Source organism: Limanda limanda, chromosome 17 (genome assembly GCF_963576545.1).
Source record: "Limanda limanda chromosome 17, fLimLim1.1, whole genome shotgun sequence".
Classification (NCBI taxonomy): domain Eukaryota; kingdom Metazoa; phylum Chordata; class Actinopteri; order Pleuronectiformes; family Pleuronectidae; genus Limanda; species Limanda limanda.
In genome coordinates this window covers 10398348-10411662 of record NC_083652.1, presented here as the reverse complement: position 1 = coordinate 10411662, position 13315 = coordinate 10398348, and the positions used below count along the sequence as shown (strand labels likewise).

The 13315-nt window shown below is 40.7% G+C and overlaps 1 protein-coding gene across 1 annotated transcript; it reads right to left on the bottom strand.

The window, feature by feature from the left end:
* Nucleotides 1-1514: 1514 nt before the first annotated feature.
* On the bottom strand, nt 1515-10277 carry kdm8 (lysine (K)-specific demethylase 8). Its single transcript, XM_061089999.1, has 8 exons — nt 10099-10277; nt 8350-8822; nt 4731-4903; nt 4018-4199; nt 3895-3938; nt 2891-3040; nt 2695-2787; nt 1515-2609 (listed from the first exon to the last, which is right to left on the bottom strand). Exons 2-8 carry the CDS (start codon nt 8815-8817, stop codon nt 2445-2447), a joined length of 1275 nt encoding a protein of 424 aa, XP_060945982.1. The 5' UTR covers nt 8818-8822; nt 10099-10277; the 3' UTR covers nt 1515-2444.
* Nucleotides 10278-13315: the final 3038 nt, after the last annotated feature.

Sequence of the window (13315 nt, the reverse complement as noted above, 5' to 3'; positions counted from 1 at the left end):
TGTTCTCACATCAGTTTGTGTTTCAGGTTTGAGGAGGATTCTCCGTTTAACTCACCTTAACTTGCAAAGTGTCTCTCCATGCACTCGCTTCATTGTATAACAAGACAACCTATAATAAATCTACTGGATTAAATCCTGATTTAAAGTCAGGGGCCATTAATCAAAAGAGGAGCAGGAGGCGAGGGGCCAGGTGGAAGGGAAAGGGTTACAGGCCCAGACGACCCACATCACTTCACTGGTAATTAACTATTGATTACATTATAATGAGAGTAAGCAGTTTTGTGTGATCTTAAGTCAATTGTGCCACCTACTTGACAACAACAGTGCACTGATAGGCCAAGTGAGGTACACAGCATTTACTCAGAATTAAAGTCTGATGGGGTTCATAATGGTTGAGCGATAACCTTGTAAGGGAAGTAACTAGAGCTCGGAGAAGTCTATTACCTGCACACTGGCCTGTATAATAAATCGTCTGTTGGTGAATCCATGTAGTTTCTCAGTTGTTCATTAGTGTGACTCAGCAGCAGCAGCGCTTCACTTACATCTTTCAAGTTTAATCTATCGACAAGATCAGATGATCCTTTATTAGTCCCACCACGGGGACATTAGCTGTGTTACAGCAGCAAAGAGGAACGTTTAACAACAGACATCAGTAAAATAATTATCAGTAAACAAACAGTACTACTTAGAAATTAAAGAAATATATAGATAAAATGTAAATGGAATTGACTTTATAGTGTCAACAGTATTAATTATTAAACTGAATCAATAATTCATTGTTTAGTATTTTCTTTGAGCGAATAATCTGAATAATCAACTAAGAGGAAACCTTGATTCTGCTTAAAGATAAGAATAAATAAAATCATTCTGCCTTGTGAAAGTTTGAAATAGTTTTGGATATTTTTAAGTTGCTACTAATAATTGTCTCAATAAAACCGAACAATTTCAATAGTGCATTGTGTTTGTTTCATATTCAATTCTCTCTTCAGCAAGTTAACCTTTAAACATGAGATCATGTGATGTTCATTCCATTCAGAGGAGACAAAGAGAGGTTCATTAGCTGACTGGTTTATCTGATGTTACTTAACTCTTCATTTATAATTCGTTTGACTAATGTGCTACAACAAATTCTATTACCAAGATGAAAATTGATTCTACAAACACGGGAAACTGGAAAAAGTGGGTAAATTGATTGCAGACACTTGATAGCTGACAAACACGAGTGCGGTTTCAGACAACATACAGGGTTTTTCCAGATCTTATGAGGTTGCCATGACCTTTGACCTTCAACCAGAAAATTGGAATCAGGTCATCTTTAAATCAATGTGAACTTTTGTACCAATTTGAAATTCTCTCAAGGTGTTCTTGAGATTTTCACAAGAATGGGATGAACAGGCAACCTGAGGATATAATGCCTGGCGCCGTCGCGGAAGCACAAAAATACACTTTTCTCTGGCATACAAAATTTTATTCGAAAAATGTTGATGTCACAAATTCAGATTCTGGTCTTGCAGGGCTGCATTGTATTTCTTACATTTGCAGAAAATAGCCGGAGTTATTTCAACTGTTGATGTCAATCAGAAAAAAAACACAAATTGTGATGTTTTATTAAAAAATTCTCAGAAAGCTCTTCAGCTCCTTGATTTCCCTGAATAGTTCTTTATCTCACATCTCCTCACACCTCAGGGATGTGATGAGCATGTTTAATTGAAATGGACCGACAGGAGTAAAGACTTGGGCTGAAATCAGAAATGAAAAAAGTCTCGGTAGTCAGGTGTTATGTTTTTGCTGCTCGACAACAGTTGTAGTGTCAGGGTACTTAACCAATGAGACCATTTTAATTGAAGTCTCTCTGCGCTCGGGGAATTAATACATTTAATTTATTAAGTCTCATTTGTGACCTGCTTGATTGCCACACTGTCAGTTCAACCAGAGATCCGTGTTTATTACCACATTTCTTTGTACCTGTAGCTCACTCGGTTATTAAATCTGAGGACTCGCCTCATTTCCATGAATTATGGAAATCATACAACTGAGGATATTTGTAGGAATAAGGTTGAGAGCACAATTAAATAAGCCAATTTGAAAAGAGAAAACATATCCTATCAAATTAGACGACAGCCTTCTGTAAATTATATGCGAGATGAAATGAGCACAAACAGTTTTAACCGCTCATTTGTTGTTTTTTATCTCCGCTGTTGGCTTTCCACACAATAGATGTTGTTGCACTCATCAGCGGCACAATTAAACTAATCATTCTGCAGAGTGTGTTCATTGTTCATGGATCAAAGGTTTGTGTGATCAGCGGTTGTCCTCACATTTATGAGAATTAGCTTTAGTTGAGAACTCTCTCACACTGATTTCCCATCCACAGCAGCAGGAAACAGCAGAATCTTATAAATAAACAATATATAATTTATTATTATTATTATGGAATCGGAAATTCACGACCACCAGTAGCTGACGGAGAAGCTGAGCTCCAAGGAGCGGACGTAGTGCCAGTGTTGGACAGGGATGAACAGCACGTCTCCGGGCTGCAGCACGCATTCCAGATATGGAGCTTTGGCAAATTCCGGGAACCGCTCCGCGTCTGGATTCTCCACCTCCACCTGCACGGAGAGGAAGCAGAAATTGCAAATGCTGCATATATTTGCAAGCTCAACATGTTCTATCTGTATGGACTGTCAATCCCACCTGACTGGTATTGTGAAGCAGCTGTGATTGATGAGGGTACAGCTTGTCCGTGTCCTCTGGGGAATACAGGCGAATGTATTTGCTCCCCACAACCTAATGTATATACAGAGGGAATCTCGAGTGGTAAAGAGACAGCACATCACAAAACTGATCTTTGACATTGACTGGATTCATTATGCGGCGCCGTCGTCGTCACCTGAGCCAAGAAGTTCTGTTGCGGGTCTTGGTGAAGAGGAGACACCGTGCCTCCAGGACCAAACCATGCGTTTACTGTAATGTTGTCTTCATCTTCCTCACCCAGACAGCAATAATCAGGGAGACGGATGTCTTCCTTCAACTCTGGTATCTAAGGAAACATTACCCAAACATAGTTCACTTACATCAGGGGCTCTGACTTCATATTATCTTTTTGGTTCTGAACATGCAGACATTTCCCAGAAATTGATTTTAAATGATGTTCTTTTCTTTGCCTCAGTACTCGGCTCAATCCCACCTATTGTGAAGAATGGCAGTTCAATATGTCCAACAGGATAAATATTAATACACAAGTGAATTGTAATAACGTTGGTGATTATCACAGTTATATTTCGTTTTGGGAAGTACCTTCTAGCTCTAGTTCTGAAAGGCATTAAATAAATAAAGTTTATGTTATTATCATGATCATTGTACCTTCATCGGGCCAGAATTTAAATTTGTCACATATTTTACTTCATAGTGTAGAGCCATGAGATATGTACTTAAAAAAAAATACTATGCATATAACACCCACTGAGTTATGTATATAATAATAATAATAATGATAATAACAATAATAATAATAATAAACAGTCAAATAAAAATATACTTATGACAAAAACTCAAAATAACTTGAGCTGATTTCTGACAGAAGAGGACAAAGTGTGATTCCTCCTCATTTAGCTTCATTCTAAACTATCAAACCGCCTAAAAACACCTTTTATCTTTACACGTTGCCCTTTTGGTAAAGTTCAACCCAGACAATGTATTGACTATTGACAATGAATTAGCACTAAATAGTCAATTCTGTTCAAAGCAATATGGTATGACGATAAGAGCTGGAAACAAATTATATTCTAGTTTTTATTGTGCTGAAAAATATGAGTAATCCATTAGTAAACTGACACAATTAATAGGTTATTATTTTCATTTTGTTTCATTTAAAATTTAAATATGAAAGTGTACCTGATCAAAAAGCTGGTGCTGAGCCAGATAACCCAAACCCGTCCCTCCATCCTGGGTGGGTTGGATCCATAGAGAAAAATAATTGAAAATACCTAGTTATAGATCACAATGCAGCATTTTAACTCTGTGCTTCATGAATGCAAATGCAAGACTCTGATGAGGATGCACTTACTTTATTCATAATATATCGATCGATGAATTCATTGACCGTAATTAGAGTTTGGGACCATTCTTCGTCCGTGTACCTGGATCCCAACTCGACGGGAACGGTCCGACACCCGGCCACAGACCTCAGGTATTCTATGCTTTAAAGCAGGAAGGAAATTAATGAGTGTATATGAGGTGTCAGAGAGAGAGGGAGGACAGTGAAGGAGAGGCGGTCAGATCACAAGAGCCAGGAATAGGAGATCTAGTGGAAAAACTCAGTGTATGTTGTTCTGCATCTCAAGATAAGAACTGAAACGTATACTATTTGTCTCAGTGCTTCATACCAAACTGATTGTATGTTACATGTCGCTGAGCCCGAGACTCAATCAGATTTCTCCTCTCAGCTGGATTAGTGCACTCGCCGGTCCTCACGAGTGAGAATCAGTCTGATTACACGGCAGCACTGAACACAAGCAGAGCGGAGGACTACTGATGTGTATGCTAATGCTCATAGTGCAGATCTGAAGGTTATAGCCAGAATCTATCATTTCTGTAAAGTGGCTTTATAAATCACACATTTATCTTAAAATCATGTGACGCAAACAACAGACAAAAATATACAAGCCCATATGTTTTGATAGAAATTCAAACCATGCAAATAATCTGAAAGTGAAATTAGGAGATCAAACCTCCAGCGGTGTCCATTAAGTGCAGGCCAGTGGTCAATGGTCCCTTCTAAAACCACTGGTTTGAGGGGCAGCAGGTGGTTTGTGTTGAAGCTCTCCAGCGACGGACACGTCACCCTGGGAATCGCAAACTCTTGTCTGATCACAGGAACACGTGGCCGCTCGAGCTTCGGTCTCTGTTAATGATGTTAAAACAACAGGGGTTTGTCAATTCTTTAATTCAAAATGAAGCCGTTTTTAGAGGAAAATAACAAGATAAACAAATGACTGTTCATTTTTCTGTAAAAGGAGGATGAGAATATTGTTGTTTATTGGACTAACTGGTTCAAGTTGCTGGTTCTCTAATACAAGGATATGCTCATTTTGTTGTGATAATAAACTCAATATGCTTCTTTCTGATGTTGTGCAATAGGAGTAGACTTGACGTTGGCTAATTATTAATAATCATGAAATATGATTATTAAAATAAAAATTATCTATCAAAAATAATTAAATTATTAATTGAAGATGATCAGTAATCAAATAACAATAAAACCACTAATGAGAAAATAGGAATTATCAATTAGAAAGTACAAGCTATCAATTAACAATGATAAGGTTATCAACCAAGAATAATGAAAATAATTAGTCAAAAACAATAAAATTATCAATTTAAGAATAATACTATCTATATTAATAATTGAGAAAGGGGGGGCACCACCCTGGTTTCCCAGGGACCAACGATGTCAAGCTATAATTATCAGTCTCATAATGATAAATGTCAAATTAATAATGTCAATATTTTAATATTAACGATTACTTAATAAACAGTGAAGGCTTCTAAGTTCGAGCACAGGCAATCATAATCCAGCTGTATTCACACACTTATGCACAAATAATCACAGACTACAGATACTTTAATTACAAAAGTATTTATTAAAGAGGGGAAATAAAGTTATGTTATTCAATGATTCCTCATTTTAACAAGCTCCAATATTTCAAAGATAAACACAGCAGCAGCACTTATCACAATTCAGAAAATACATGGACAACCTGCGGTCTACCTATGTATGTCTGTCTCTATGTGTGTGTGTGTGTGTCAAAGTGTCTCTCTGTGTGTGTGTGTCTATGTGTGTGTGTGTGAAATAAAGTTAGTGTTATTTAATGATTCATCATCTTAACAAACTCCCATATTTCAAAGATCACAACAGCAGCAGCATTTATCACAATTTAGAAGACACATGTATCCACCTATGTGTATCTGAGTGTGTATGCATCTGTCTGTGTCTATCAAAGTGTCTGTGTGGGTGTGTGTGTGTGTGGGTGTGTGTGTGTGTGAGAGAGCGAGAGAGAAAAGGGAGGGGGCGTGGCGATGACGCAGTAACGTAGTGACGTCACATCCAAGATGGAGGCCGACAATGTTAGGCTTAAAACTACAAAACAAAATGGCGGGTTCGTTATGAATTTAGAGCCAGAATTGAGGGCGGGTCTACCGATGAATAATCTCAAATGGCCGCCGGACCACGTGTGAGGCACAAAGGAGGAGGTGGAACACAGGATTCTTTGTTCTGGTTTAGCTTTGGCTTCAAAATGGCAGCCAGATGTTTTCAGGCCCTTTAAATATAGATTTAACTGTCACATGAACTGTATTCTAAATACAGATCGGAACGGGTGTATAGGTCGGTTTAGAAGGAGAGAGAGAGAGAGAGAAGAGAAGGCATGCAAGGAGAGTTCAAAGAAGCTCTTAAAAGCACCGTCAGCAACAAGTTACATTTACTTTACCGCTCAGCACTCAAACGGCGTTGTGTGCTGAAGTCTGACGGTAAAATCTCTGTAAGGTTCTTCAGACGGGAACGAGTGCAACCGGAGACGTTTAGTCACGGCGCTTAAAAACTGTGGCACAAGGCCGTAACCGGAAATGAACCGGAAGTAGCCGAATCGTCGTGGCTAAACAATGAGACACGGAGATCCCACAAACAAATACACTCAAATATTAAACAATATGCTACGTATCTGCCCAGATAATCAAGTCTCTTACTGTACAACCCTCGCGATGTGCCTGCGACTCGGCGCGAATGTGTCGGGGGCCAGTGAATCACGTGGTCTCTCTCACGAGCGGAGCTCCGGAGCTCAGCCGCTGGACCGGAAAAGGAAGCGAATTATTCCTGCTGTCTTGACGGAATGAAACTTCGCCTTTCTTCTGTAACAGCGGAGAACGTGCTAGTTTACAGGAACGGAGTGAATTGTCTCTTACTCCTCAGCGGGATGAACGTCGCGCTTCTGCAGGGAACGGCTTTGTGGAAGCCGTTTGTGGATCGTTGGAAAAAGGAAAGTCTATGGAAGTGTCGGAGTCCGTTCAGCGGGGCACTTCCTGTTTCGATCTTTCAAGTTAAAACAGGAAAGGTCCTATCAAGATAAAACTTTGACTGAGATAAAAGAAGAAAATGAAACGACTTCAAATAAAATGATATTAAACAAACGTCTAATCGCCTCCTTAGTTACTGAGTCGTGTGGTTAGACCTCTTGAGGTCAGAAAACAACTTGAGCAGCGTGGAAAAGAGGCAGATTTCTGGGAGCACAGGGGTTTTGTTCTACCTGGGAGGTACCTGCCCCCCTGGAGGAGGGGTCAAGGGTCAGTGTTGCCCTCAGCCAATTAGATGTCAGGGTCCCGACCTTAGTGGGCGGGGATTCGACCTCAGTGGGCGTTTCAGAGTCTCATTTGGGTTTTTGCAGAGCGGCCTGCAACATCTCCCCACCAGGCCCTGCTGGAGGGGGGGGCACAGTGGGGGTTCAGGAGATGCTTTCCCCACCAAGGCGAGGCTCCAGGCTGTCTAGAGAAGGTGTGACTTAAGACTGAAACTGGTTGAACTGGTTTCAGCTGGGCCTTGTAGGCCTCAAGTATTTACAACCTATTGTTTGATGGTCACTCAGGACCTCACCCCCAACACTGATATTTACTTTTCACTAACTGAACGAGCAATGAAAGTGATTAAGCCAGAAAATTGGCAAATCTGAAGATAATGAAAATAGTCGTTTATTCTCATGAGCAATTGGACGTCGATACTTTTTTTTTTTTTTTTACGACAATTTTGCCAGCAATACTCGAAAGTCTCCTTCTCAGTTCGATTGCACCTGAACGAATTGATCTGACATCTGAGTGTTTGTCTTCAGTGACACATGATGGAGAGCAACGAGATGAAGAGAAACAGGGGAAATACAATTCCATAACTTCTGAAATGGCTTATTATATTGAAATGTCCTCATTGGTAACTGTTTGGTCAAACTTTGAATCACTGAGAGAGAAAAAATGCATGTGTGGCTGCACACCTTAAAAAACAGCTCATTAAAACATTACAATGAAAATGATCTTGCAAACTAGATAAGTGAAGGTTGACGAAAAGCTCAACTAAATCAGATGAGGAGTCAAAACCTTTTATGATAAAGATTTTTCCTTCCATTTATTTGTCTAACTTGAGATACTGAAAATGTGCATTGGTATTTTATGTTGAGCCAAAAGGACCTAAAAGAAAATTATACTGTTGAAATATCACAATACTTCTAAAGTTGTCAAGACCTTCTAATAAACTCAAGTGACAAACTCCCTCATGGAATACTGTGTATTTTAAATAAAAAGACCACTGACCTTCACCTCAGTTGGTTCATCTTCTTCTTTCGACGACTTCCTGACCTCGTCCTGCAGAATCCCGACTATATCCTGAAGTATATTATCCAGGACGGCTGCACCCATGAGCAAACCCATGTCACAAGTCCGGACGGCCTGCAGGACCTCGTTCTCTGATGGACCATCGCGGCACAGAGCGGCCACTTTGAACAGGCAGCCGTACGAATACACACGCCTCCACTCTTTGTCCACGTGGCGCCACGTTCCCGTGTTGAGCTTCTCCCACGACAGATCCAAAATGATCTGAGCACCGAGCGAGCGACTGGTGCACGCGGCGTCGCCGTACAGCTGCTGCCTGGAGCGTTTCAACACGTCCACCACGCTCAACTCCACCGTGTCACTGAACTGCAGAGGGAACTGTTCCTCATTATGGGGCAGAGCTGCAGAGATTTTAGACCAGAGTGTAGCCATCGATGAGGAGGTCTTCATGGAAGCTGTGGGACAGAGAGTGCTGGACAAATTAAGATCATTTCAATGTGCACTGACTTTTAAATTTCTATGTTCTCAAGGCAAAGGCTGTAATTTAATAACTTATTCTGTCCTCAGCTGTTAATTGTTGCACCAATCTCACAATGTTGCAATAACTTCTCACAATTTCCATACCCACAAAAAGGAGGGCTGCATTTTCTTTCTTAAAATTCAAATAAAACAGAGGCAAACCTGGAAAAATCCAGCGTCCCCTGCCTGGAACACTCCATCTCAAATTACTTGGGAGTTTCACTCTCAACAAGGTGATTTAACATTTGCGTGTGTGTCTGACTCTATCTACAGTGACATATGATGGAGTAACACACACACACACACACTCTGACAGCCTTGTCCCTGCTGTGAATACACCTCATTTCCAAATTGGCATCTACAAAAAAACACAGGTGAGAGCATCCTGAGCCCGAGCTGCGAGTGTGACACATGCAGAATGATGACGCTCGGTCACACGCTGGCTGTTAACTCCCGACTCTCCCTGCGTGTTTGGGTGCTTCTGTGTCGCTGCATGTTGCCAAAATATGAGGCGGCCAAGCGTGAGAACCTGATTGATTTGAGTATATAAACACAGCCTGGTGTGAACTGAACAGAGTCAAACTGAATGGCTGCATTTACACACGCCTGAGAAAATCTGGAGTGTGTGTGTGTGTGTGTGTGTGTGTGTGTGAGAGAGTGTCAGAGTGTGTGTGTGTGTGTGTACAGCTACGACCCTGAAGTGTTGCCATCGCAGCCACAGCAGCTGAAACATGTTGACAACATTTGAAGCTATTTTGCAAAGAGTCATTTTGTGTAAAAAACAACACATTCATTTCTAACTTGACATATTTTGCACAATAGATTCGTTTGTAGGAAAATAATGAAGTGAAAATATTCCAAATGAAAATATACTGATTTAATGCAAAAAAATATATGTAATGAATAAATGTAAAACAATTTAAATATAACAAATAATAAATACATTATAAGATCCAAATATTTAATATACGCGTATGAAAATGAGATAATCGGGCGGCAAATTTGACTTAATATAGAAACGCTGTTTTCTTTATAAAAAACACAACAAAACACAAACTTTATCTTCACTTTAAAAAACGAGTTCAGCTCGAATATACCTGATAATATCAGCGACGACCTAAACACGGAACAAACCAAAACACACGTGTGGAGATGTTTAACAAACTAGTAAACAAATAACAAGAGCAGCAAGTGTAGGCTCCCACTACTTACTCTTACAGGAAGTCCAGGACACCGAGGCTTTTAAAACCCAGTGAGCTAAACATAAATTAAAATATTATATATGAGTCATTAATCTGTTATCATGACGTTCTCACAGTTGAATTAAAACATGATCTATGAAGCAATCAGAGACTGAGTCCAGCAACGAAGCTGCTGCTGCTCCAACTACAACTCTGCCGCCGGTGCCACAGCAAAAACACACCGAGAGGAAACGAGGACTTCGGAACACTCTATTTCCCGTTTGGCGTTCAGGGACTCCAGGACAAATCTTTGCATTAAAAAAAATAGGTTTTAAAATACATAAACTCACAGGTTTTATAGTCTAAGAAATGTCGATGCTGTCAGCTTGTCTGTGTTGATTTGTATCTTTCATTTGTAGTCACTCTCTGGGCCAGCAGAGGGCAGTAATCTGCTCGTGCCATCACCTATGAAATGGGCATATTGGTACTTAATAATTACTTAATAATAAGTAAGTAAATGTTAATTTATAAAGCACCTTTCAAACCCAAAGTTTAGAAGATACTGTACCAAACAAAAAATAAGAAAAAAATTTGGAAACAACACAAACAATAGAAGAATAAAAACGACCCAGATTCCAAACAAAACAATGGAACCATCAGGACTAGACCAAGTTAAAATATTTACGAAATAGGTGAGTTTTCAACATCCTCTTAAAACTGTTAAGGGGACTCTGCATTTTTTGCACTGAGGGAAGACGAATCCAGAGGAACATAAGACACACACACACCCACACACAGACACACACGCTGTACAAACACCTGTTAGTCATGTGTTGCCAGTTTCCCCACCGTGCGTACACCCCTCCCACACTCTGCTCCTACACAGTCACATCTGTCCACCACCTCTCCTGCCCCAAAAAATTTGCTTCTCTCTCCGTCTCATGACTTTTTCCTCTTTAATTTCATGTTATCGACCAACTGTTGTAGAGCTCAGCCAATCGGAAATAAAACACAGCTCATGTGACTGCACGGCCTGATTAACGTACACAGGGAAACGTGACATATTAATTATCTGAATCTATGTGGACACAGGTGAGCACCGTCATTATGTGGCACCTTCTTCCATAATAGATGATGGCACATGTGTTACACAAACATTTGCTTCCCTGTCGTCTTTCCATCGCTGCTGCAGCTCGGATTTGTCTTTTATGTAAATACAGATATTCCTGGAGGACTGATTGATATGTATCTGCTCACGCGAGGCTGAAACAATAATTGGGTTTGTCTTTTTGATGTCACACGGAGATATTTGAGTTTTTCGTATTCAATTGCTTTTGCGAGGGAGGAGGGTGCCTGAGCAAACATGATAGGAATCCTTCGACAGGGAAGTCTCGAAATCTATAAACACATGTGGCACTATAATCAAATGTCAAACACTCTATGAAATTCAAATAATCTCAGTGCAAACTGCGGAGCTGTCCCCTGTATGTAAAGCAGATGGAAACAAGAGGGAGGCGGCATGCCTTCGCAGGAATCACAGGGGATTTTAAAAATGTTTCATGCATTTCTGTTCGCTCTCACTGTGTAAACAGCGGAATTCTCATGGCTCGATCTATTCTTCACTTACTCGCACGGAGGTGAGAAATTACTGTGAGGCCAGAAGCGCACCATGTGGTCCCCCCCCCCCTTACACTTCTGCTATTGCTTTTGACATACAGGGGCTTCAAGAAAACCATGAATTAGAAATATAGATGTAAAAGAAGAAAGAGAAAAGCGGTGCAGGCAAAACAGGGACCTGTCCACAGCTGGTCAAACACCACTGTGTTCATTATTGTATGGGATGCGGTGGGAGAAATCCTCACACCAAGATGTGAATGCTGTGTTTGTGCACCTCGGCTTGTGCGAGCCGTGGGGGTGATCCCGGCAGGAGAGGCCTATGTATTATTCAGAAGTGTCTGGTTGTGAGACAGTGTGGGGCTACACTGAAGGTCAAAGGCCCAGCAATGTTATTCCTGCCTGTGCTGTCACCACTGACTTCATGTGCGGGGGGGTGTCCTCCCAAATCTTCATCAGCAGGGGTCAGCGACCTCTCACTTGTTTACTTGGCGGAGGTGGATGATCGCTCCCTCTGTTCCTCCCAGGACCTCGTTAGCCGGTGTCACTCAGGAAATATCGAAGAGTTTTATTTTGAAAGGGTTTGTGAGATATGGATTTTTTGGATTTTTCAAATTTACTTTACAACTTATTTTTAACGATTCAAAATGATATTGTGATGTTGAAATATTAAAGGTAAGTATTCTAAATGTATTCAACCCTCGCTTGAGCTTCGGAGGTGCTATAGCTGGGCAAACCATTTCCCCTTGTTTCAAGTATTTGTAAGAAGCTAAGCAGTTGTAGCTTTACATTTACTGTACGTTGGAGTGGTGTGGACTTTCCCATTCAGCTATATGGGAAAAACAATCCTATTTCACAGAATGATCAGCTATTCCTTCTATTTTTTTCTCAACAATTTTAAACTCTGATTGCATCTCCACCAGCGACAACATTTAGTAAATCTAATGATTTTGCTCAGCTTAAGATTCACAATCAATCCAGTTGATGGATTAATCTCACACAGGAGCTTTTGAACATGTCACATGATTCTTTCTCTGTACTTTGCCTGAGATGCTGAAGATCCTGCGATAATGTCTGAAAGCTCCAGAGCTGCCACAGAATGAAACTCTCGGATCAAATCTCCATTTTGAAATGATTGAAAGAAACTAATCACGTGTGTTTGGTTTGTTTCTGTACCAAAAGTGAGTTGTTTCAAAAAGATTCAAATTTTTGTGAATAAATTTCATTTTGAATTAAACATTTTTTTTTGTACGCCTATAAGAGCCTGTGTCAAATACGTTGTTCGGGAACTCAACGTTGCCTGAGTTTGTGCAGTAAACAATTAATTTGCTTTGTATTATCATAATTCCCTTTGAACCTGGGCTTGTATCAGCAGCGCCGTGACAAAAAGTCCCAGCAGCAGCGGCAGCAGCTGCTCGGCGTTTGCCAGCAGCCAAACGGGGCAGCGGGGCAGCATGGAGCGTGACTGTCAGCGGCGTTTCCTCTGGGGCCTGCGAGGGCTGAACCGCCGGGACGCCACAGGAGGGATGTAATCACCACTATTACGCTCCAGGTGCCGCAGAACTAAAAGAAGGAAACAAGCCTCCGGTGGTGTTGCCATGGATCAGAATCCAATTAAACACTGTTTAGCTCGA

Bases quoted from the DNA above. Each gene is read 5' to 3' on its own strand.
- kdm8 (XM_061089999.1), bottom strand. From the start codon at position 8,817: ATGAAGACCTCCTCATCGATGGCTACACTCTGGTCTAAAATCTCTGCA. The intron at 4,200-4,730 runs GTTTGATCTCCT...CCTGCTTTAAAG, and splicing joins CTTAATGGACACCGCTGGAG to CATAGAATACCTGAGGTCTG. The intron at 3,041-3,894 runs GTACACTTTCAT...ATGTTTCCTTAG, and splicing joins AGCACCAGCTTTTTGATCAG to ATACCAGAGTTGAAGGAAGA.